This window comes from Stegostoma tigrinum, chromosome 1 (genome assembly GCF_030684315.1).
Source record: "Stegostoma tigrinum isolate sSteTig4 chromosome 1, sSteTig4.hap1, whole genome shotgun sequence".
Lineage (NCBI taxonomy): Eukaryota > Metazoa > Chordata > Chondrichthyes > Orectolobiformes > Stegostomatidae > Stegostoma > Stegostoma tigrinum.
Window position 1 is genome coordinate 130,033,807 of NC_081354.1, and position 25,169 is coordinate 130,058,975.

Below are 25,169 nucleotides of genomic sequence, written 5' to 3' on the forward strand. Positions count from 1 at the left end.
GTATAGACTGATGCAGCTACTGCAGGCTGTTAAATTTGGGACAGGTGGTGGTCACAGGAAAGGGTGGATGGGGCATTGATGTGGCATTGCACTCCTTTTGGTGCTTTCACCTGGCTTCTACTTTTTTCCAACAGCAAGTCTCAAGGTGCTCAACACCTTTTTTGCATTTTATCCTATGTCCTGTACACATTTGAGGCATTTGAAAATGTTTCTTTTCTCTTTTACGATCTGTTTTAAAGTCCAAGCTAGATATTACGCTTATCATGATTTCCTATATCCTTTCTTTTCATTTGCTATTGTATTGTCCTTATTCTGTACAGTGTCTCTGATTCCTGGTTCTGTCAACCCAAACACTTCACTTGGATTTTACAATACCAATTTGTGGTATATCATGTCTGCTACTGTTGTTGCTGAATTTCTATTTGGAATAATAGAACATGTGATGATTTGCAATGTACAAATGCACAGCTGGTAACATACAATTTTTGAAAGATGAATGGGGGAAAACAAAACTGAGGTTATGTATGATGTTACTTCTAAAATATATTAAATAATTTCCTGCAATTTCTGGTGGTTCTCCAGTGGAATGTGGGTGGAATCCTGGAGAACTGGGATGATAGGCCGTTTTCAAGTGGCTTGTCCATCTCATACCAAACTTACAAGGTGATAAAGAGGGATTAAATCTTCAAATTAGATCTAGGACATGTCTGAATCAAATCAAGAAGGTCCTTTCCACGCAAAGGAGTAGAGTTCTTGCACTATTGACTTCCTATTCCCAAAATGATAGAACGTGAAACAATGTGAGTTTTCAATACTGAGATCAGCAGCTTTTATTGAAGTCACGCTGGTAAATGGAGTTGAGGTTTAGCTAAAGCATGAGCTTATTGAATTGTGGAACGGCAATGACTATTCCCTATGACACTGAGTAAGTTGTGATTCTGTAAGGAGAGAAAAAAAATCAGATTTACGTAGTTCAGTCCGGATCATAGTGACAAAAATTGCTAGATCTCGTTGTACTACCACATAATTTTTTTTCTAAAAACAGCAAAATATTTATTCAGACCAACAATACGGCTTATTGGTCAACAATAAGAATCTGACCTGGGATTTTTTTGTGACAGATATGCTCATGAATTTCGGGAACACGCGGATTTCTATGATCTCCAATCATGACATTTGTAGTATGACACTATCTCCCCAATAACTCTTTGCCCACCGAGCCGGTCAGTGTCAGGAACGTCCGTGCTCTTAGAGAGAAGGGCTCCCTCTGGAGGACTGTCGATTACTTGATGCGCACGTTTTAACCTTCTGAAGGATCTGGAGGAGAAAAAGATGGAGAGGAGGTCCTAGAAAAAGAGCAGTCTGAGATAGGGAAATAAAGGTACCATTAATAGAAGCCGGCGAGACGGGTTCTCACCGAAAAGTCATCACGTTAGATTGAGATGGCTGGCCTATTAATAAAACAGACTGTGATCTTCCTGCTTGTCTCGTTTAGGGATCAGGTCGAATCAGGTAAATGCTCCAGAACTGTTTGATTTTCAGCCAGGGACCGGGTTGGTGGGCTGTTGTCTTCGACATGGAACTGGATAATGAATTGATATAAATGCAACTGGGACCACCAGGAGATGTGAGCAGCTCCGGGCTCGCTCTATAAGGCGATGCGGTCTCCTGTGTTGAGGGGAATGGTGGATCGCGGTGGATTGATATGTATGCGGTTGATTCAATGCGAACTAATTCAGTTGGGGAGTGGTTGCCAGGAACAGTGCTGCATACACTGTGTAATCGGTTTCTCTCCTCTGATGTTACCTAGCCGTGTCGTTGCAGCCTCTCTCCTGCTACTGACCACACGCACTCATCAAACGTGGGAAGATGCTAAACTATTTTTGTCAGACTTAACATGAGGTGGGGGCCACCTTAGACACAATGCATGTCTCGAAGACTTTTTTTGTGTTTTAAGTAAATATCCGGTTGAGGTCGCTGGAGTACATTTGCCAGATTAATTTATGTGCGGCATTCACTGCTCTCCTTATAACATAAGGACTTCGAACAATAATGAGGTTTACTTGAGATATAACATCCCGCTAATGATGCGAGGTGCTTTATAACCGGACAGCAGTGTCGATGTAGAAAGTTGTTACCGTAACATGACTTGTATCCTACACAATCCATATCACGCTTGGGCAGAGAGGTAGGGTTGGAAAGGGATAAATTTCTGCTGCAGAGCTGGGTTCTGAGATTCCAAATTTAGCTTTAATACTCGAAACAAAACTCGACTTCCGGTTAAGATTGTCGTGTGGACATTTCGCGGAGCGTGTGAGCTGAGTTCCTGCGCAGAATGCGTTATAACGGTGAAGGGTTTCTGTCGGATGCTGGTTGCTGTCTGTTGCAGTTCGAGTTGAAGCAGATTCTGCAGCACGACATCAGATCTGTTCGTGAATTTTTTATTGGAAGAGGCTGAAACTGGAGAATGATGAACTTGAACAACGTAATCCTAGCCGCCCCCATCACTTGTCCAACCTCAAGTTATAAAACCTAGTTATATTTTTCAGAATACGTTTATAGTCAATGAATTATTTTCCCACTGTTCTGTGAGTTCTGTCTGAGTCAAGGAAAGGATGGGGTCATTGAGATCACATTGAGAAGAATCAGCCCGCAAGTTTTTCTACTGTAATGGAACAACCTCTGTTGTATAATTGATAACAAGTTGTAGAGCTGGATGAACACAGCAGGCCAAACAGCAGCAGAGGAGCAGCATCTGCAGTTCCTATTATCTCTCTTGTATGGTTGTCTACTTTCCTATTTTTATTGCTATTTCCAACTCCTCTTTTTGCATTAGTACTGAGACTATTACACAATTTTCTGATGGGCATTTCCTCTGTATTGTATGCTATTGCATCAACATTTTTTTGACTAATCTATTGGTATTCTTGATAACCAATCTGCTTTGATGACATATATTGAATGTTGAGTTCTATTGATTCCTCACTCATTATCTGTCTTTCCAAACCATTTATTTCAATTCATTGACACACTTACCCAGGACCTCAAGCTGATTAAAAACAGAAGTTGCTGGAAAAGCTTAGCAGGTTGGCAACACCTGTGAAGAAAAAAATCAGAGTTAATGTTTTGGTTCTGGTGGCCCTTCCTCAGAACATCTGAAGTTCTTTGGGATTTTCTTCCAGCTGGTTACTTATCGTGGGTAGCGGTTGATGTTGGCAATTCTTTTTTTTAACTTGTCTTTAATTTTTTTGTAAGCCCTTCCACTGTCTCCTCACTCTTCCCATTCACTTTGTGTCACTAGCAATTCCAACTGAGAGTGAACAACAGGCCAGAATTAAAGGACGCAGATAGTTTGGAAGATTGTGAAGTTGGAGGAGATTAGAGACAGCAACAAGCAAGGATTGGGTGGGATTTGAAAACACAGTTGCAAGATGACTTTCTGCTTCTTCTGCCTTGTGGCAACCCAGTTTGGTTTATTTGCCAAGGGTCTTATTCAGACTCAAGTTTCAGCTTTCACACATGGATACAAAAATAAGGTGCAACTTCCTTTAACTCAGGGAACCTGGATGGGAAAGATAAAGAAACAGACGGCAAATGGGAAAGAAATGTTCCATTTTAGCCATCAGACAGGATGTGGTGGGAGCTCACTCAAATGTCAAACAGATGGGACCTGAGATTTAGGTATATTGGTGTATTTGTTGTGGCATGCCTGGGAATATGAATCACTGGAGTCAATTAAGGGAAGGGAGTAAGGAAACGACTTGTTATAGACTCTGAGTGTTAAAACGCGGTGAATTCCAAACAAGCAAACACATTGAAACCTGGGTGTGACTTCGGCTTAGTTCCTATAAACAGTGTAGTTCTGTGGTGGGTGGGATGTAACATAAGCATGATGTGGAGCATTTTGTCATGTTAGAAACTTAAGGCGTGATATCTTTACTGTCATGCACTTAGCAGACAATTTATATACTCATAAAGTTGATGTTGCTTTTCCTGTATTTGTTATTGCTTTTACTATAATTCTATTGTCTTGGAAAGCTATAAGTGCAGGTTCAACATTCAATAGGTTCCGCCAATGGAGCAGGAAGTTGATGGCACGATGGACAGTGTACACAAACTATTGGAATGTAAGTAAGAGAAGACCAAATTGTAGAGTGCTTTAATTGGGCCACCTTAAGTGATGTTATAGACTTATTTACAGCACACAACAAAGTCACTTAGCCCATTGGGTTCATTGTGGCTCCAGATGGAGGCTTCAAGTCAGTTAAACACCTGTGATCGCATGTGTTCTGTTTTGATCAAAACAAAAGAGAAGATATTTGGAATTAGAGGTGGTGCAGAACAACCAAAAGGCTAACTCTTTAGTGTTTGAGGTCTGAGTTTCAGGAAATAATGGAGAAGCTGTGGCTTTTAGACCTTGAAAAGAGATATCCAAGAGGGAAGCCTAATAGAAAATATATACGATTATGGATTACAAAAAGAAAATACAGTTTAAAGTAACCATGCGGGTCCATTTTACTTTAACAATTGTTTTAGAAGTCAAACTACTATGGAGTGACTTTGCTAAGATTTGTGTAATTTAAATTTTCAGATTCTTCTCAATATGCAACCCCAGAACCAAAAACATCCACAGGTTTTGGAAACCATTTACCAGTGGTGGAGACTATTCATTTGTCAGGTAATTCCAGTATGACATTTCTTTCATTAATAACTAAGAATATTTGTTGTGTAAACATACTTTACTGCAGCATCTACTTGTACTTTATAAATCACTTAGATGACTATAAATTTGTGCAGCCACGCAAGGGGTATTTTCTTAAATATTCTTTCTTCAATAACCTTCAAGTTTACAGTATTGAATTGGACACCAAATGAAAATAAAAATTCCTTAGAATGCTCTAGGTAATGATTTGATACAACATAATTATTTATAAATCACATTGGCACAGTTTTCAATTCAGGCACCAATAGTTAGCTTGTGTTATAAATAAAAAAAATTTACCAACATGAAGAAAATATGACCATTGAGATTTAAACATGAGGATAGAAAATTCTATTCTGAAGAAATGATGGACTGATCAAGTTTATTTGTACAGCTGGTTTAAGGGCTGAATTTTCCAGTCTCCTAAAGGAGAGGTGAGATGAGCCCTTAAGATGGTGTTGGTGCCAGACCTGCAGCCTATCTGCCCATCCCTGTTTTGCCCACAATATAAATGGGAAGTGAGCAAAGCCTCAAGTGGCCGTTTGGCCCATATACCAAATAATCACCAATTAACTGGCCCCTTAAGAACATCTTTCATCCAGACTCAATTTACGGTTGGTAGGGGAGAATCATAATGGTTTGGAAGCAGGCTTGGTTAGCCTGTTGAGACATCGGGTGGGAAAGGACCAGGCTATCTCCTTCATAGGGTTCCTTTTCTGAAGGTAAGCCACCCCAAGGCCCACCCCTCCTGGGTGTCCTCCCACTAGTCCTTGCATGTTAACCATCAGCACCTTCCAACCTCCCAGCACTCCTCCTGGGCTTCATATCTTGATCATACTGAGAGATTATCTGCCATTCTTCTCCTAGCTTCTCTTCTTCAGGGAGTGGTGTGTTGTTTGATTGATCCTCAACCCAGTCACATTGATGAAAGGTACATCAAGCATCAAATTAATTTGCTGCCTCCATTCTCCTTTAGGGTTCAGATTGAAGGTACCTGATCATAATAATGTGGTAAAAGAATCCACTTGACAATCTAATGAGAACAGGCTTTTGTCTTAAATAGGATGTAGTTTATTGCATGTTAGCCAGCAAGTGCAAATTATGTTAGTATTTAAACATTGTCACTGGGAGAATACTGGTGACCGAGATGGTAGGTTTATCTCCTTCACAGTCCAAAGCAACTCTCTCACCCAAGTCAATATGACTTCATCAGATTGAGTGGTATTTAATGCACTTAGCATTAAACACTGTCAAAGCTGTACATCTTAGAAAACATCTCCACTACAAAGTCTTCCATTATTAGTATTTATACATTCATGTATACCATTACGTAAGATCCTGAGACAGCGCCTTCCAAGCTCACAGCCACTTCCATCTAGATGGACAAGGTCAGCTGATACATGGGAGCATCACCACCTGCAAGTTCTCTTCCAAGCCATTTGGAAATATTCTTCATTGTTCCTTCATTTATTGCTGGGTCAAAACCTGGAATTCCCTCCTGAATGGCATTGTGGGTGCACCCACAGCAGATAGACTGCAGCAGTTCAAGAAGTCAGCTCACCATGACCTTCTCAAGGGCAACTAGAAATGGGCAATAAATGCTGGCCAGCCAGTGACACTGACATCGCACAAACAAATTTTTGAAAAAGTTACCACTACCCATTCCCCCTCCCCACAACCACCCCTCTGAAGTCTTTGACTTTATACATTGAGACAGTCAGATGGTTTCACTGCTCTGTAAGTCATGGAGGATTGGTAGTTCTTGACTGGAAGACCATGCATCTTGATTCTGTTCTTGAGAGTGTGAGATGTGTGGAGTTCCTTTAAACTGGGAGACCCCTTATTTTGTGAATTTCCTTCACAGATAATTTCTTTGCTGCAGAATTAGGCAATCACTCCATTCCACCAACCGGTGGGCCCTTAATCTGATGAATTTCCTTCCTTTTCAAACAGGAACTTTTTTGTTTGCAATATCTTAGATCTCTGAGCCTGACAATCTTTTTTGACCATGTCCTCCATCTGTGGACTTTGACCATCCCATCTCATTGGTGGTTTCCCATGGAGTGTTATGCAGCTCATCTTCAATCAATGCGAGCAGATCCTTATTACCAAACTGCCAGCAAAGTTTTGCAGAAGCATGTAGACACTGAACTTCAACTTGATGTTTGAGTTGAAAGCTTGCATTTTCCCTCACATGAAGACTTTTGCTGCAGAACATGCCACTCCATAGCCAAGCTGTGGTGTACAGTTACAGCATTGCCATCTACCTGACATGGTGGAAAATTGCCCAGGTATGACTTGTACATAAAGAGCAGGGCAAATTCAATCTGGCCATCGAGTCTGCTTTTATTAGAAATAAAGTAAAGTGATGCAAGGTGTCATCAACATTGCTATCAAGCAGCGACTGCTAAACAATAACCTGCTCATTGATGCCCAGTTTGGGTTCCTCAAAGGCTACTCAGCTCCTGACCTTGTTACAGCCTTGGTTCAAGCATGGACCAAAGAGCTGAATTCCAGAGATGAATTGAGAGTGACAGGCCTTGACATCAAGGCCACATTCAACAAAGTGTAACATCAAGGAGCCCAAGCAAAACTAAAATCAATGGGAACAGGGGGAAAACTCTCCGTTGGTTGGAGTCATACCTGGCACAGAGGAAGATGGTTATGGTTGTACAAAGTCAGTCATTTCAGCTACACGAGTTCCTCAGGGTCATTTCATAGACCCAACCATCTTCAGCTGTGACATTAAAGACCTTCCCTCCATCATAAACTCAGAGGTCAGGATGTTCGCCAAATGATTGCACAGTAATCAGCAAGGTTTGCAACTCCTCAGATACGGAAGTAGTCCATGTTCAAATGCAACAAGATTTAGACAATATCCAGGCTTGGGCTGAAAAGTGGCAGGGAACAGTCATGCCACACAAATGCCAGGCAATGACAGTTCAGTAAGAGACAATCCAACCACCATCCCTTGACATTCAGCAGTGTTATCATCACTGAATCTCCAACTGTCAACATCCTGCGGTTACCATTGACCAGAAACTCAACTGGACTCGCCACATAAACACTGTGGCTGCAACAGCAGGTCAGAGACTAAGAATACTGCGGGAAGTAACTCACTTTTTAACCACACAAATCCAGTCCACTGTCTACAAACTACAAGTCAGGAGTATGGTGGATTGTTCCATTTACCTGGATGAGTGCAGCTCCAATAGCATTCAAGGAGCTTTAAACCATCCACGGCAAAACAGCTTCTTGATTGGTAGCACGTCTGTAAGCATCCATTGTGTCCACCACAGACATTCAGTAGGAGCAGTGTGTATATCTGACAAGAAATATTACAGAACGTCACCAAAGATCCTTAGACACTACCTCCAAACCCACAACCACTTCAATCTAGAAAGACAAGGGCAGCGGGTACATTGGAACATTACCACCTGCAAGTTCTTCTCTGAGCCACTCACCATCTTGACTTGGGAATATATCACTAATGCTTGAATATCATTGGATCAAAATCCTGGAATTCCTTCCCTACAGCAATTATGATCTACCTGCTGGGACTGCAGCACTTCAAGAAAGAAGCCCACCTCAAGAACAACGAAGCACAAACAATAAATGCTCGCTACTCAGTGATGCCCATGAGTGTCTCATGAGTAAATGAGAAAAAAATTGCATCTTTTACAAACTTCACTGACTCTTGCAGTTTAAACTCTTTTTCAATCATGATAAAAAAGCACAAACTGTTTCTGCCAATTTTGCATAGTTGCAGGTTTCCAACTTGTTAAAAGTATGGAGTATTTCTCTTATGCCAACATATGTAACCACAATGGATTCTGGACTCCACAATGAGTCCAAGAAGACTATGAAATTTTCAATAAGTTTATCCCTGACCATTTCTTTGACCTGCTGCTCCATGCCTGACTGTGTCTCGAACAATTAGAACAAGAGGTGTGGGGATATGGCCAGCTGGAATTTATGACCACCAACAATGGTTACATGATTGCCATTAGGCCATCTGCTGCGGTGTGATGAAATTCAAACTTATCTCTTCAGAACATTATCCTGGGGCCCTGGATTCCTAGCTTACTCTGCCACTGCTTACCCTGAACAACAGAGGCAAAGACTGACCAATATTAAACTGTTACTCATCTATTCATATCGAAGCATGAGCTGGAGTTGTTCTTCTAAAAACTTTATTTATTGTTTATTTATATCCCTTAACTCAGTGCAATACAGATCTGCTTTTTCCATGTCCTAGCATGACAGTAAGATGACACATTGAATTGGCAAGGAATTGGAAGGTAGGGGTTATTCTTCAGGACAGAAAGGAGATGTTTTGGGAAGCAGCGACCCATTCTACTTTTGGTCTTGCTAATGCAGAGGGGACCACCTGTAAGCAGTGGTTGCAGTAGATGACATTGAAAGAAATACAAGTACTTAATCTTTCAAGTAAGTGTTGTTTCACTTGGAAGGTGTGCTTGGGGCCTTGGACAGTGAGGGGGAGGGAGTAAAGAGTAGGTGTTACATCCTCTGCTCCTGCATCAGAAAGTTCCTCGGGATAAAGAAATTTTAGGAGACAGAGGTGTGGACTGGCTCTGTCACTGGGGAAATGTTTCCTGCAGAATGTTGACCAAGAAGGGGATAATTTCTTTGATTGTGGCATCTTGCTGCACTTGGCAGAAATGGCAGAAAATGATCCCTGAATGTGAAGGCTGGTAATGCAGTAAATGAGGACAAGGGGAACCCTGTTGTTATGAGAGGGAGGAAATGTGGATGTGAAGGGAATGGGTCAAGACCCTGCCAGCCATGATTGGGATAAGTCCTCAGTTGAGGGAAACTGAAGACGTGTTCGAAGCACCCTTGTGGTAGGTGAGATCATTAGGACAGGGGTGGGGACAATAGCTCAATGGTTAACACTGCTGCCTTACAGCACCAGGGACCTGGTTTCAATTTCACCCTCAGGCGACTGTGCAGAGTTTGCACACTCCTGCAGTACAAAGACGTGCAAGTTAGGTGTAATAGCCATGCTACATTGCCCATAGTGTCCAGGGATGTGCAAACTAGGTGGATTAGCCATAGGAAATGCAGGGATAGGGTACTGGACCAGTACTGTGTCTGTTTGGGTTGCTCTTTGGAGGGTCATTGTGGACTTGACGGGCTGAATGGCCTGCCTGCACATGGGAAGAGATTCTATGAAATCTTGGAATTCCCTCCATAACTGCACTGCAAGAAGGCAGCTCATCATCGCCTTCTCCACTGTGCTGAGAGATACACAATAAGTGCTGACCTTGTGAAAAAGGGAGACAATAGCCTAATGGTATTGTCACTGGAATATTAATCCAGAGACCCGTGTAATGTTCAGAGGTGGTACGATGGCTCTGTAGTTAGCACTGTTGCTCCACAGTGCCAGGGACCCAGGTTTAATTCCAGTCTTGGGCAACTCCATTCATTGAAGAAGTGGAGCCCTGAGATGGTCCTGATGTTTTAGACGTATAGAGGAATTTCATGTGTATAATGAAGTTTGCACATTCTTTCTGTGTCTGCGTGGGTTTTCTCTGGATGATCTCCTTTCCTCCCACAGTGCGAAGATGTGCAGGTTAAATGGATTGGTCATGCTAAGTTACCCATAATGTCTAGAGATATGTAAGTTAATTGGATTAGCCATGGGAAATGTAGGGTTTCAGGGACAGAGCAAGGACGTGAGTCTGGATGGGATGCTCTTCGGAGAGTTGGTACAGACATTTTCGGCCAAATGGCCTGTTTCCACACTGTAAAGGTTCTAAAGAAGGATTCTAAACAGATGCGATGGAGTCGGAGAATCTGGAACAACTGACTCTTAAAGTAGAAACAGAGAAATCAAGGAAGGGAATGATGAATTAGAGATGGTCTAGAGATTATTAGAGACAAGTGAAGATGAGAGAAGTATGGAAACTAGAAGGAAAATTGATTTTTCTTTTTCAATGCTGGATGAGAGCAAATACAGCACTGATTATGTCATTGACACACCAAAGAAAGAGTTGTAGGAAGGGGCCTGAGTAGGACTGGAACACGGAATGTTCCATGTCCCCTACAAGCAGACAGGCATATCTGGGGCCTGTGAGGGAAGCCTAGCTACACATTTTACTTGAAGGAAGTGAATTAGTCAAAGAAGAATTTATTGATAGAGAGAACAAAATCAGTCAGACAGATGTGAGTGGTGGAGTATGGGGACTGTCAGGCCTCCATTCAATGAAGAAGTGGAGCCCTGAGATGGTCCTGATGTTTTGGAGGTATGGAGGAATTTCATGTGTATGGTAAAGTGGAAATAGGTGGAATCAGAAAAATGGAAATTCTGGAACCAATATAAAAGGGTCAGAAGAACCATGTATGTAAGTGTGACGAGACCATGCAAGGGAATAAGTAAAAAGTTGAGAAATCCTAAGCTCAGTGAGGCTGAAATTGAGAGAAACAGTTTCTTTTTAAAAAGGCAGAACCGTTCAAAGGGTTACGGAGTGTGCAAGTTTCTTTCTGTACATGTGTGGGCTTTGATTAATACCACTTTATAACAGCAAAGGGACTGGTAGGTTCAGTGTCTCCAAAACAGTAGGGGCTGAGAGTAAGTATGAGCTGGTTACGGTGATAAAGAGAAATCGAGTGCAGTCATGCTAATTGAAACAGGAACTTTAAAGTGGAAACAGAATGACCTTCAATTGAGGGTTGAAGACCTATAAAGTCATTTGTCGGATAACACAACTGAATTTTTATTTTAATAAAATGTGAGGCTGGATGAACACAGCAGGCCAAGCAGCATCTCAGGAGCACAAAAGCTGACGTTTCGGGCCTAGACCCTTCATCAGAGAGGGGGATGGGGGGAGGGAACTGGAATAAATAGGGAGAGAGGGGGAGGCGGACCGAAGATGGAGAGTAAAGAAGATAGGTGGAGAGGGTGTAGGTGGGGAGGTAGGGAGGGGATAGGTCAGTCCAGGGAAGACGGACAGGTCAAGGAGGTGGGATGAGGTTAGTAGGTAGCTGGGGGTGCGGCTTGGGGTGGGAGGAAGGGATGGGTGAGAGGAAGAACCGGTTAGGGAGGCAGAGACAGGTTGGACTGGTTTTGGGATGCAGTGGGTGGGGGGGAAGAGCTGGGCTGGTTGTGTGGTGCAGTGGGGGGAGGGGATGAACTGGGCTGGTTTAGGGATGCAGTGGGGGAAGGGGAGATTTTGAAACTGGTGAAGTCCACATTGATACCATATGGCTGCAGGGTTCCCAGGCGGAATATGAGTTGCTGTTCCTGCAACCTTCGGGTGGCATCATTGTGGCAGTGCAGGAGGCCCATGATGGACATGTCATCAAGAGAATGGGAGGGGGAGTGGAAATGGTTTGCGACTGGGAGGTGCAGTTGTTTGTTGCGAACTGAGCGGAGGTGTTCTGCAAAGCGGTCCCCAAGCCTCCGCTTGGTTTCCCCAATGTAGAGAAAGCCGCACCGGGTACAGTGGATACAGTATACCACATTGGCAGATGTGCAGGTGAACCTCTGCTTAATGTGGAATGTCATCTTGGGGCCTGGGATGGGGGTGAGGGAGGAGGTGTGGGGACAAGTGTAGCATTTCCTGCGGTTGCAGGGGAAGGTGCCGGGTGTGGTGGGGTTGGAGGGCAGTGTGGAGCGAACAAGGGAGTCACGGAGAGAGTGGTCTCTCCGGAAAGCAGACAGGGGTGGGGATGGAAAAATGACTGCCCATTCCCTGCCCTCCAACCCCACCACACCCGGCACCTTCCCCTGCAACCGCAGGGTGACTCCCTTGTTCGCACCCCCATCTACCTACTAACCTCATCCCACCTCCTTGACCTGTCCGTCTTCCCTGGACTGACCTATCCCCTCCCTACCTCCCCACCTACACCTTCTCCACCTATCTTTTTTACTCTCCATCTTCGGTCCGCCTCCCCCTCTCTCCCTATTTATTCCAGTTCCCTCCCCCCATCCCCCTCTCTGATGAAGGGTCTAGGCCCGAAACGTCAGCTTTTGTGCTCCTGAGATGCTGCTTGGCCTGCTGTGTTCATCCAGCCTCACATTTTATTATCTTGGAATCTCCAGCATCTGCAGTTCCCATTATCTCTGAATTTTTATTTTAGTTGTTGTAAAGACATTTTATTTGCAGTGTTTTTGAAAAGACTGCTTTAAAACAAGGATTTTGGAAGGAATTGCTGCATTCACTTGACCATCTTTCTTGACTAGTTGTGAACATGTGTCTAATCTAGAAAGAGTACACACTGTGGTGAAAGTCTCAGATGTTAAGATGAAGCTGAAGATGTTTAGAGTCGGCTTCTTAAGTTTCCTGGGTGCCTTTAGTGCCTGTATTAGAGTGGGGAGGGAATTAGTTGTGAAAGTGGGAAAGAGGCTTGTGCAGGTTGTAGATGAGTTAACACGCTGTTAATGGGAGAGCTGTGACGCACAGCACAATGAAGCTTACTCAGTTGTTTGAATATTGAGGTTTCCCTCTCCTAATATAAACAGTTATACTTTCTCTGGGAGTTCCAGTGTCTTCTATTCATAAGGACTGAGGACAGTGAGAACCTCCAAAGTTCCCCTCTCAGCCCCCATTGGTCCTATCAGACCCAATAGAGAGCCAATTATTCCTGCAGTGAGAAAAAGGGAGAATTCGGGTTTGTGAAAGTAGAGGAAAGACTGTTAGTGGTGATGCAGGAGTAGGGGCAGTGGTGTGGTGTCCCCAGTGAGTGAGTAGAAAGTTTGAGAAAAGGTGGGCCAGTGGTATTGAATGGAGATGATGTAAACAATATTGTAAGTTCTCCTTAACGAAAGCCATCGGTAGAGTTAGAGCTAGTGGTGGCCGAGAGTGTGAGAGAAGATGGTGGCATTTATTGCGGAGTGCATCATTGACCTTCTTCCTGCACTGCTCAATATCCCATTTTATCAGGGACAGATAGCCATCAACACGAGTTGCAATTTGGACCCAGGCTTGCTTAATTTGGTGGCATTGCCTCCTTAGCCAGTCATGAAGAAAGAGACAGTGCCCATTTCCACCAGCCTGTCCACAAATATTCCAACTCCTTATCAGTGAAGTGGGCAATGGGTTTTCCTTTTCTTTGGGCCATGTCCGTAGTGATAACAGTCAGGCACCACATTATGACAGCCACTTCTTGGGTTGCAGTGTTTGAAGCTGAATTTGAAATACGGTGTCTGTGGTATGAGCACCAAGGTCCCCGCAGTGGTGAACACTTGCACCTTGCCTGAGCATGGACCCCTGAGAAAGGCACCCAAGATCCAGAATACATATTTCATAAGGTGCATGTAGGAAGATAATGTGAGAAAATTCACTTGGAGGGGAGGTGGCAGGGGGTGATAGATATCACTTGACAAAACACTACTGAAAATGGATATATTCTACCTTTTGTGTTTTCTTTCCTTCAGTGTGTAATGAACTCTGAAGATCTTTTGTTAAAAGTATATTGGGAGCCTCTTGTTATTATGTTGAATGTGTGATCACCATAAGCGTGAAGAGGAACTGTCCTTGGTGATTCCCTCACTGTAATTAGATCAATAAGAATTGAACTGAGCAACTAGGTTGCAACCTTTCAGCTGGGAAAACGTATGTAACCCCTCCTAGGATCTTATCATCTTTGAATTTTTTAAAAACATTGCTGAGTCAGGCACTTGAACTTTGGACCTTCAGGTGAACTTATTGAGGGTTGTGGATGGTCTAACATCCAACACCAAAAGTGGAAGCATTCCTCCTGACCCAACCATCCGGAGGTCTGTGAAGATTACATCCCAAACTGTCAGTGGAACCCTGCTGCCAAAACTCCCGATCCACAGGCACTTGGAATTGCAGGGCTTCCCCCAGAAAAGTGGAACTCCCACCCTCAAGAACTGCCAACTAGTCAAGAGGAACTTCAAAGCAAAGGGCAGATGGGTGTCTCTCAGTCACAACTTCCCCCTCCCAACCCTTTCAAATGTCAGGTTCTTTAATAAGGTTATGACTGCCTTTGAATAAGGATCTTTCCCTCTGCAGTCAAAAACCAGGCCGACTGTATTTATTGGTGATCTCCCCAAGTGTTGAGTCGACCACCTTACCAAGAATGGGTGACGCTGTTAACGGGGCACTAGCTGACTAATTAAAGCTGTCAGTTGGCATCCAGGCTGGACGGTTCCTTGATCTGCAAGTCTTCCCACCCTTCTCTTAATCAGGACAAAGGTGGCAAGGTAGTGGAATCTTCACCAAAATCCTCTGTCCAATTAAATGGCCATCCCACCTTAGAACAGGCCTCCATCATAAGCCTTTGATTAGGGTGTAATTGGATACAGAGTTTAAGACTCTCATTATCTAAATGCCTTTCAAAATGGGGTCCCAAACTGATAAGGAGGTAAACTTCATGTCACTCAAATGGCTTCTATTATTTTATAACACAAAACAATGGGAACCTAGGTGCTATTGATCTCTGCCATTTCTCGCTTAGCTTTATGCTTAGAGGAACAAAAGCAAAGTTGCTGGAAAGGCTCAGCAGGTCTGGCAGCATCTGTGGAGGAGAAAACAGAGTTAATGTTTCGGGTCCAGTGACTGAGGAAGGGTCACCGGACCTGAAACGTTAACTCTGTTTTCTCCTCCACAGATGCTGCCAGACCTGCTGAGCTTTTCCAGCAACTTTGTTTTTGTTCCCGATTTTACAGCATCCACAGTTCTTTTGGTTTTTATACTTAGGTTTTGCACAAGGAAAGCTTATCCTCTAAGAAAATCGACAATTTCTACTGAACAGCTCACTGGTATTTCTCTTTTGTATATGTCTCAATGGCTTCCACTAAAAAGGAGCTGATACTAAAATTGCCATTCATTGTGGATTAACTGAAACATTCAATACTGGTAATTTTGAGAAGAATACTGCTTTATTTCTATTTAACTGTTGAACATGTAGTTTGTAGAAATTTACAATAAGAGTGGCAAGAATTTGATGAAATTCAGGAGAATAGTGAGGACAAATTGTTGATTAATCACTTATTTGGTGTATTCTTTTAAAAAATCAAAATTAATGTTTTTTTTACTTTATTCAACCTTGTTTCAGGATCATCTAGACCAAAGCCAATAACAGTGAATATAACAAAGGTTACAAAGATTGTGCTGTCCTGCAATTTGACTCTTCTGGCCACACACAAATCTCCAATAACTGGCACCTGGGAAAAATATGGAAACAAGATTGACAAAAGGGAATTTGAATTTGACCAGAACACTGGCCACCTGTTTCAAAACTATGAGTAAGTTGTCCAGCTATGGAAAAAAAACAGCAAATATTTTAACCAGAAGTCAAAATTCTCATTCAAGCTCAGAGGTTGGGAACTATTGAATGACATTCCTGCACAGTGAAGCAATGTTGCTGTTTATCATTTGGTTCAACAAAGAAATTATGATGTTCATTTTTAGGTGATAACACCACTGTCAACGTGACAAAATTATGAACATAATAGGTGCATGTTAAGTCTTTCTAGAATAAACCACTGTAGTATTTCTACCACAGAGATAACAAGGTGTAGAGCTGGATGAACACAGCAGGCCAAGCAGCATCAGAGGAGCAGGAAAGCTGATGTTTCGGGCCTAGATCCTTCTTCAGGAATGGGGGAGGAGAAGGGGGTTTGGAAATAAATAAGGAGAGAAGGGGAGGCAGATGGAGAGATAGGTGGAGAGGAGACAGACAAGTCAAAGAGGCGGGGATGGAGCCAGTAAAGGTGAGTATAGGTGGGGAGGATGGACAGGTCAAGGGGGTGGGATGAGGCTAGCAGGTAGGAGATGGATGTGAGGCTTGAGGTGGGAGGAGGGGATAGGTGGGAGAAAGGACAGGTTAGGGAGGCAGGGACAAGCTTGGCTGGTTTTGAGATGCAGTAGGGGGAGGGGAGATTTTCCTCCCTGGACTGACCTATCCCCTCCCTAATTCCCCACCTACACTCACCTTTACTGGCTCCATGCCTCCTTCTTTGATCTGCCTGTCTCCTCCCCACCTATATTCTCCTCTACTCAACTTCTAGCTGCCTCCCCCCTCTTCTTATTTATTTCAGAACCCCCTTCCCTTCCCCCATTTCTGAAGAAGGGCCTAGGCCCAAACCGTCAGCTTTCTTGCTCCTCTGACGCTGCTTGGCCTGCTGGTTTCATCCAGCTCTACACTTTGTTATCTCAGATTCTCCAGCATCTGCAGTTCCGACTATCACTAAAACAGTATTTCTACCCTCAGGTTTATTACTTGTTATTTCTGCTGCAATATACTGAAATATTGAGGAATAGTTTTATTCAAAAGCGGAAAATTGAAAGCATATTGTAGACTACAACACAGAAAAGACATACTGTGATGAAAATTCTAACTATTGGAGTAAGATCTATCATTTGTTATAATGTTTGTAAATCATAAAAATGGGCAAAATAAAAGCCAAAAGAACTACAGATGCTGTAAACCAGAAACAAAAACAGAAATTGTTGGAAAAGCTCAGCAGGTCTGGCAGCATCTGCAGAGAGAAATCAGAGTTAACGTTTTGGGTCGAGTGACCCTTCCTCAGATTGGGTTCTGAGGAAGCGTCACTTGACCTGAAATGTTAACTCTGATTTGTCTCTATAGATGCTGCCAGTCCTACTGAGCTTTTCCATCAATTTCTGTTTTTGTTTATAAGAAAAGACCTAGCTAGCTGAATATTGATCATCAGGACCGACAGAATGCCACTTTATCACTTGGACATGATTTAAAAATCTCACAAAATTCTTATTCCCCTTGATATCAGTTGTCTCTGTCTGAAACCAAAAACATTTACTGTGCCTGAGAGAAAAAGTACTGTGAAACTTCTCTGTGATTAGTTGGTGTGGAAATCAGTTGCTGGATACGCATGGGGATACATCCTCATCTGGACTGCCTGCACATAAAGTGTCACAATATTAGAAGACAGTTTTTGAAATTTTGGGAGCTACCTTCTCCAACTTAACTCATTCTTCCAGAAATATTCTAACACCACAGTTGCGCACCACGCTTCTCCACATCCCATCACTTCACAGTCTTTAGAGATAATGGGAACTGCAGATGCTGGAGAATCCAAGATTAATAAAGTGTGAAGCTGGATGAACACAGCAGGCCAAGCAGCATCTCAGGAGCACAAAAGCTGACGTTTCGGGCCTAGACCCTTCATCAGAGAGGGGGATGGGGTGAGGGTTCTGGAATAAATAGGGAGAGAGGGGGAGGCAGACCGAAGATGGAGAGAAAAGAAGATAGGTGGAGAGGAGAGTACAGGTAGGGAGGGGATAGGTCAGTCCAGGGAAGACGGACGAGTCAAGGAGGTGGGATGAGGTTAGTAGGTAGGAAATGGAGGTGCGGCTCGGGGTTGGAGGAAGGGATGGGTGAGAGGAAGAACAGGTTAGGGAGGCAGAGACAGGCTGGGCTGGTTTTGGGATGCAGTGGATGGAGTGGAAGAGCTGGGCTGGTTGTGTGATACAGTGGGGGGAGGGGACGAACTGGGCTGGTTTTGGGATGCAGTGGGGGAAGGGGAGATTTTGAAGCAGGTGAAGTCCACATTGATACCATTGGGCTGCAGGGTTCCCAAGGGGAATATGAGTTGCTGTTCCTGCAACCTTCGGGTGGCAACATTGTGGCACTGCAGGAGGCCCATGATGGACATGTCATCTAAAGAATGGGAGGGGGAGTTGAAATGATTCGCGACTGCACTTGTATGTCAGCCTTCAGTGACTACTTGACAGGGACGTGCAAGTCCCATTGCACACTTACACCCTCCAGCCTCAGCATTTGAGAAATACTGTGCACACTTGTTCTTTTTATCAAAGTTGATAATCTCACATTTTTCCACATTATGTACCATCTGCCATGTTCTTATCCTGTTACTTACCCTGCCTGAGTCAGTCCTGAAACTGCTTTATATCTTTCTCACAACACACATTCCTGCGTAACTTTGTAAAACCTGCAAATTAGAAATATTAAGTTTGGTCCCCATGCCCAAATTATTAATATCTGTGACCATCGGGGTCCAAACTACCCCACCAATCAGAGCCTGCCAATGTGATAATGATCCATTTATTCATACTGCCAAGCCCTAATCTAAACCAGAACATTTCGTCCCATCCCATCTGCTTAATTTTGCTCAGAGATAATGGAAACTGCAGATGCGTGAGAATCTGAGACAACAAAATGTGGAGCTGGATGAACACAGCAGGCCAAGCAGCATCTTAGGAGCATAAAAGCTGATGTTTCAGGCCTAGACCCTTCCAGCCTCTTGTGTAGGACCTTATCAAAACCTTCTGAAAATCTAAATATTCTATGCCACTTTTTTTGTTAGTAATATCCTCAAAAACTCTAGTTTCTATGCTCGATTCTATAGTCGCAAATCACGTGGACCCTGGTCAAAATCAGATCATGTTTATTCCAAGTGTTCATTTATCACATCCTTTATGATAGATTCTGGTGTTTTCCCTACTTCTGATGTAAAGCTGACAGATCAGTCATTCCCCCGTTTTCTCTCTGATTCCTTCCTTAAATAGTGACATGTCATTGCTAATCTGTGGAATTTGGAAGATGGCCACCAATTCATCAGTTATCTCTATGGCTGCCTCCTTCATCATTCTTGGATTGTTAGATGATCCAGTCTTGGAAACTTATCAACTCGTCACTATGTTAATTTCTCAAGTGCATCTTCTTACTAATACTAATTTCCTTCGATTCCTCATTTTCCTTAGTCACTTGTACCTCGAATTCTAGGAGATCATTTGTACCATCCTTAGGGAGCAAAAGTAATCATTTAGCTTCCTTGGCATTTCTATATTTCCCATTATAAATTCTACTATCTGCTTGTAATGGACCCATGTATGTCTTATCCAAACATTTTTTTTCTGCATGAATAACTTGTTATATTTGAATAACTGCCCCACTAAATGTTTTAAAAGATATTTCAAATAAATTCCCTGTTTCAATGTTGCTGTTGTAATATTGTAATGATTCAGTCACCAGTGATCAACAATTGCATAAGTTGCAATTTTGCTAATTTGAAATTTACTGGTTCAAGCACGCAATCATTAAAACTAAATAAAAGCAACAACACAGGAAGCCATTTGGCTTGTTGTGTCTGTACTTGTCTACTTAAGGAATAAGTCACCAACTGCCCCTCTCCTGCATTTTGGCTAGCCCTGAAAATGATTTGTTTTCAGACAAGAGAGTTACCGAACATGATGTTAAGGTGTCCTGGCAAGCCTGGTGACATTGGAAATCAGGGGAAACTGGCCAGTGATTGGAGTTATGCCTGGCACAAAGAAAGACAGTTGTGGCTATCCGAGGTCATCATCTCAGTCCCAAAGACATGACTACAAGCATTCCTCAGGACTGTGTCCATGGCCCTACCATCTTCTGTTGCTTGAACAAAGACCTTCCCTCTATTATAAAGTTGGTGAAGAGAATATTAATTGATGATTACACAATGTTCAGAACCATTCCCAACTTCTCAGATGCTAAAACAGTCTAGGTCCATTTGCAGTAAAAACTGGACAACATTCAAGTTTAGATTGATAAATGGCAAGTATTATTCAGGCCACACAAGTGCCACACTATGACTATATTCAACAGAGAGAATCCAACAACATTATCATTGCTGAATCACCGACTGTCAACAGAGGCTAAACAGAACCAACAATACAAATAGAATTATGAAAGGAGGCAGGGTATTCTTCAGAGAGTAACTCACCTGATTCTGAACAGCCTGTCTGTATTCCATCTATGTTGCACAGGTTAAAAGTATTATTCTCGATTAACCCGGATGAGCAGAACTGCGCCACTCAAGAAGCTCAACACCAGCCAGGAAAAAGCGTACCCCTTAACCGAATCTGCATCCACCATCTTAAACATTCACTGCCTGGACCAGTGAAGCACAATAGCGGCATTGTGTGCCAACTACAAGATGCACTGCAACACCAACTCACAAATGCTCCTTGAACTCACATTTTGAACATATCACCTATCTACCTCCACTTTAGAAAAATGGCAATAGTCTGGCAGATAGGAGAATAATGTCAGAAAATACAAAGATATTCACTTTGGTAAGACACATGAAAAAAAAGAGTAGAACTTAAATGGAGAATGACTGCATAATTCTGAGGTACAGAGGAATCTATATGTACTTGTGCATAAGTCACAAAAGCTTAGTCTGCAGGTTCAGCCATAATCAGAAAGGCTAATAGTTTGCTAATTTCTATTATGAGATGAATATAACAGTTAGGGAGTTATGCTTCATTTATACATGGCATTGAGGAAATTTCATCTCAAATACTGTATTCAGTTTTATTCAATGAGTAATACTGAAGAACAGGCTGAGAATTGCGTGCAATACTGAAGATTTTGAGTGATTTGAAAATCTGGTGCAGAGTAGTCAGATAAATGAACACAATAAAGATTTTGGTCTCGACATTTTTCTTGAACTCGTCTGGAAACAGACACCATGTCAGAAGACCTGATGGAAGGCCTAAAGCCATATTGTGTAGATGTGATAATGGGAACTGCAGATGCTGGAGAATCCAAGATAATAACATGTGAGGCTGGATGAACACAGCAGGCCCAGCAGCATCTCAGGAGCACAAAAGCTGACGTTTCAGGCCTAGACCCTTCATCAGAGAGGGGGATGGGGTGAGGGTTCTGGAATAAATAGGGAGAGAGGGGGAGGCGGACCGAAGATGGAGAGAAATGAAGATAGGTAGAGAGGAGAGTATAGGTGGGGAGGTAGGGAGGGAATAGGTCAGTCCAGGGAAGACAGACAGGTCAAGGAGGTGGATGAGGTTAGTAGGTCGGAGATGGAGGTGCGGCTTGGGGTGGGAGGAAGGGATGGGTGAGAGGAAGAACAGGTTAGGGAAGCAGAGACAGGTTGGACTGGTTATGGGATGCAGTGGGGGGAGGGGAAGAGCTGGGCTGGTTGTGTGGTGCAGTGGGGGGAGGGGACGAACTGGGCTGGTTTTGGGATGCGGTGGGGGAAGGGGAGATTTTGAAGCTTGCGTAGATGGTAGGGTTTTCTAAGCCACGGGGGGTAGACGATTCAGGATAATGTGTGTTAGATTATTCGAGCTGTGGCCAAGAGGGCAGTACATCAGTAGATTCCATTGTTTGATTCAATTCTCTCTTCTTGAAGATAGTGATGATTGTTACATTCCTCAAGTCCAGTTGGGGGGGGGGGGGGGTGGGGTGGCTTTTTTATCCTCCAGAATCCACATTATGAGTGTTTGGGGTCTTGTTGTGAACAAAGGCCAACAACCGTATTGGAAACCAGAGCTGAATAACATCAGGGCTGCAGGCTTTGTTCTTCTTATTTTTTTGATGGCTTGCCGGTACTGATTGAAATTTGGAAGAGTGAGAAATGCCCATAACTAGACACACAAGATTTATAGGGGATTTGCAAGGGAGATGTAAAGAGGTTGTTTCCCAAGTAGGAGAGTCTAGGATCGGAAGACATAATGCCGCGGGGACGGATGGCCTCGCGGTATTATCGCTAGACCATTAATCCAGAGACTCAGACAACATTCTGGAGACCCGGGTTGAAATCTCACCATGGCAGATGGTAGAATTTGAATTCAATAAATAAATGGAATTAAAAGCCTAATGATGACTGTGAATCTATTGTCTGTTGTTGAAAAGAAAAAACCTATCTGGTTCCTTACCTAGTATGGTCTGCATGTGACTCCAAATCCACAGCAGTGTGGTTGACTCTTAACTCTGGGCAATTAGGGATAGGCAATAAATGTTGCCTACCCAGTGATGCCACGAATAAAAAAGAATCTCAGAGTAAGGGTTTTCCAGTTCGGACAGAGATGAGGAGGAACTTCTACTCTCAGTGTGTGATGAACCTGTGAAATTCTTTAACTCTGTAATGGCTGGGTAGTTAAAAATAATTAAGATTGTAATAGAAAGATTTTTAATTAAAAAGAGGGTTAAGGGTTATGGGGAATAGGAAAGAAAGTGGAGTTGAGGATCATGAGATCAACCATGATCTGATTGAATGACAATGCAGACTCAGTGGTCCAAATAGACTCTGCATCCATGTTTCATTGTTTTATGTTTTTTTCTGTAGCTCGCTCAGTGCACTCTACCACAGAATTCTGGGGATAACTTGGAGACTATCAGCTGCCATTGTGAATTCATAGTTGAGTTGTTGGAAAAGTTGTTTTCAGCATTGATGGATTGCACTGTAATACCTAGGAAGAAATACGCTGTTCTATGATCAAAGAAGATTTTATCCATTTGACAATGGTCTTTTTGTGGTCCTGGTGACTTCCAATAACATTTTTATGCCATAATGGTCAGCATATTGTTGGACATCTTGGACTGCCTTTTAACACCACTGGTGTTTTATCTCTTGGATTTGTCTTTAGACAACAACCTTGAGCTGTCGAAATTCTGCCTTTCTTGAGTTGCCACCTTGGATTATTCTAGCAGGCAACAAAAGCTGCTCACTTTGTTCCAGACGTCACATAGTTCTGCATCCTATTTTGTCAGTTTTGGTGAAAAGAATGCTCAATGGTCTGGGCATAGGAGTCCTGTATTACTGACCTCATTTGATTTGCCCTGAACAAATCTCTGCTGGCTTTCCTTAATTAAGTCACATTTGCTCAAGTGAATATTAATGTTGCCTTGAATTGCCATTTCTGAAAGCTTCACCACCACCAAAGTTAAACTGATTGCCCTGTAGGTCCAATACTTATCCATTACCCGCTCCAAATCAATTTTAATTCCTCCAACTGCCCGAATTACCTTTTCTGTCACTGTAACCTGTGTGACATCATCTTCATTGCTGAAGATGCATAAAATATACATTTTAAGTATCGGTTAAGCCTCTTGCCTCTTGTGCATAAATCTCTGAATCAGCCCATTTTTTTCCCATCCATTAACCATTATAACCTATATTACGTACAGGGACTTTGAATTCCCTTTCCTATATATATATGCTATACATAAAATTTTACTTTGCTCTTTTGAATTAAAAGTGTTGACAATTTTCTGCATAAATATCTATTCCTTTAGGCTGCAAACTCTATGCTTGATGGAGCTAAACAACAGAGTATCAGTTGGAAAATTACGGTTTAAGAATAAACTACCTTCATTTGTCCAATGCAATCAAGGGTATGGTTATATGATTGGTATGATATTGTTAGGTTGGCATTCCTATTTGAATAAGCCCATCACATATCTCGGTTGGATATCCTTTGGTTATCAGTTAGAACCATATTAATATAGAACAGCAGAGCATTTAAAATTCAGTGTCAATCTATTTGGCTGTGCTAGAGTTTATTCTCTGCATAAAAGTCCTCCCTATATATTTAATTCATCTCATTCAAGTAACAAATGGGTCTGTTAATTTCTCTCTCGTGCATTTATCAATCAAACCATTAGAAATGGGATAAATATGTATGCATAAAATTTTTTACAAATGATTTGGGGCTTTTACATTAATAACTCATGGTTTGTGATTTCAGGTTTGATTTTCAGAATGGCAGTGATGCTGGGAACTATACTTGTGTCTTTGATACAAACCCAAAATCGGAAGGCAGGTTTGAAGTACAAAGTGAGTTTAATGCCTCTGGTATCAATCATTTAGAATTGTAGAATTTTACAGCCTGTGGCTCATCAGGTCCAAGCCATTCATTTAGTACCTAACTACACTGGTCCTATTTTTCCACCTCTTGACCCATGACCTTGTATGCAATGGCATTTCAAATGTTCACCTACATCTTTCTTAAATGTTGTGATGGTTTCTACCACACTTTCAGATGGTGAGTATTTGGAACCCTCTAACCTCTGCGTGAAGAAAGTTCTTCCTCAAATCCTATCTAAACTTTCTACACATTATCTTAAATCCATGCCCCTGGTTACAGTCACCTCTCCAAGAAGGAAAAATTACTTCCTTTTCACGCTATGAATGCCCCTCATAATTTTGTATACCTTAATTAGGTCCCTCTTAGTCTCCTCTACTCCAAGGAAACCAATCCCAGCTTCTCTCTCTTCATAGATGAACTGCTCCAGCCCACACCAACATCCCAGTGAACCTCCAAATAAATTTTTGTTTAAGTGTGGTAACAACTAAACATAAGTACTCTAGCTGTGACCTAACTAATGTCTGATACAGCTTCATCATAACCTCCCTGCTCTCGTATTCAGTATTTTGACTATTTAAGTATTTAGTCTGATACTTGATGCTATTTTCACGTCATCTATGAAATTAATGAACAATCATTAATGTTCACTACAATCAGTAAAGGATCCGAAACAAACCCTGCAGCACACCAGTAGACATAAGACTTATAGTCACAAAAATAACCTTTAACCATCACCCTCTAGCTCTTGCTGCTAAGCCAGTTTTGGGTCCAATTTGCCAACTTGCCTTGGATCTCATAAGCTCTTAGCTTCTTGTCAAAAGTCTTACCGAAAGTCCATGCAGATTACATCCACTGCACTATCCTCATCGACACACCTAGTC

The 25,169-nt window shown here is 42.5% G+C and overlaps 1 protein-coding gene across 3 annotated transcripts in view; it reads left to right on the forward strand.

Moving 5' to 3' along the window:
- Nucleotides 1–1,251: 1,251 nt before the first annotated feature.
- The window catches only part of LOC125460062 (embigin-like), a 47,235-nt gene continuing 23,317 nt past the window's right edge, over nt 1,252–25,169 (forward strand). The window contains exons 1-5 of one of the 3 annotated variants that reach the window (XM_059648594.1): nt 2,353–2,778; nt 4,067–4,127; nt 4,592–4,678; nt 15,752–15,941; nt 24,169–24,257. In XM_059648594.1, coding sequence (XP_059504577.1) covers nt 4,076–4,127; nt 4,592–4,678; nt 15,752–15,941; nt 24,169–24,257 — 418 coding nt within the window. In that variant the 5' untranslated portion in view covers nt 2,353–2,778; nt 4,067–4,075. Of the gene's footprint in view, nt 1,513–2,352; nt 2,779–3,088; nt 4,128–4,591; nt 4,679–15,751; nt 15,942–24,168; nt 24,258–25,169 lie in introns of those variants that run through there. The other 2 variants (XM_048547148.2, XM_048547158.2) reach the window with 2 other exon arrangements.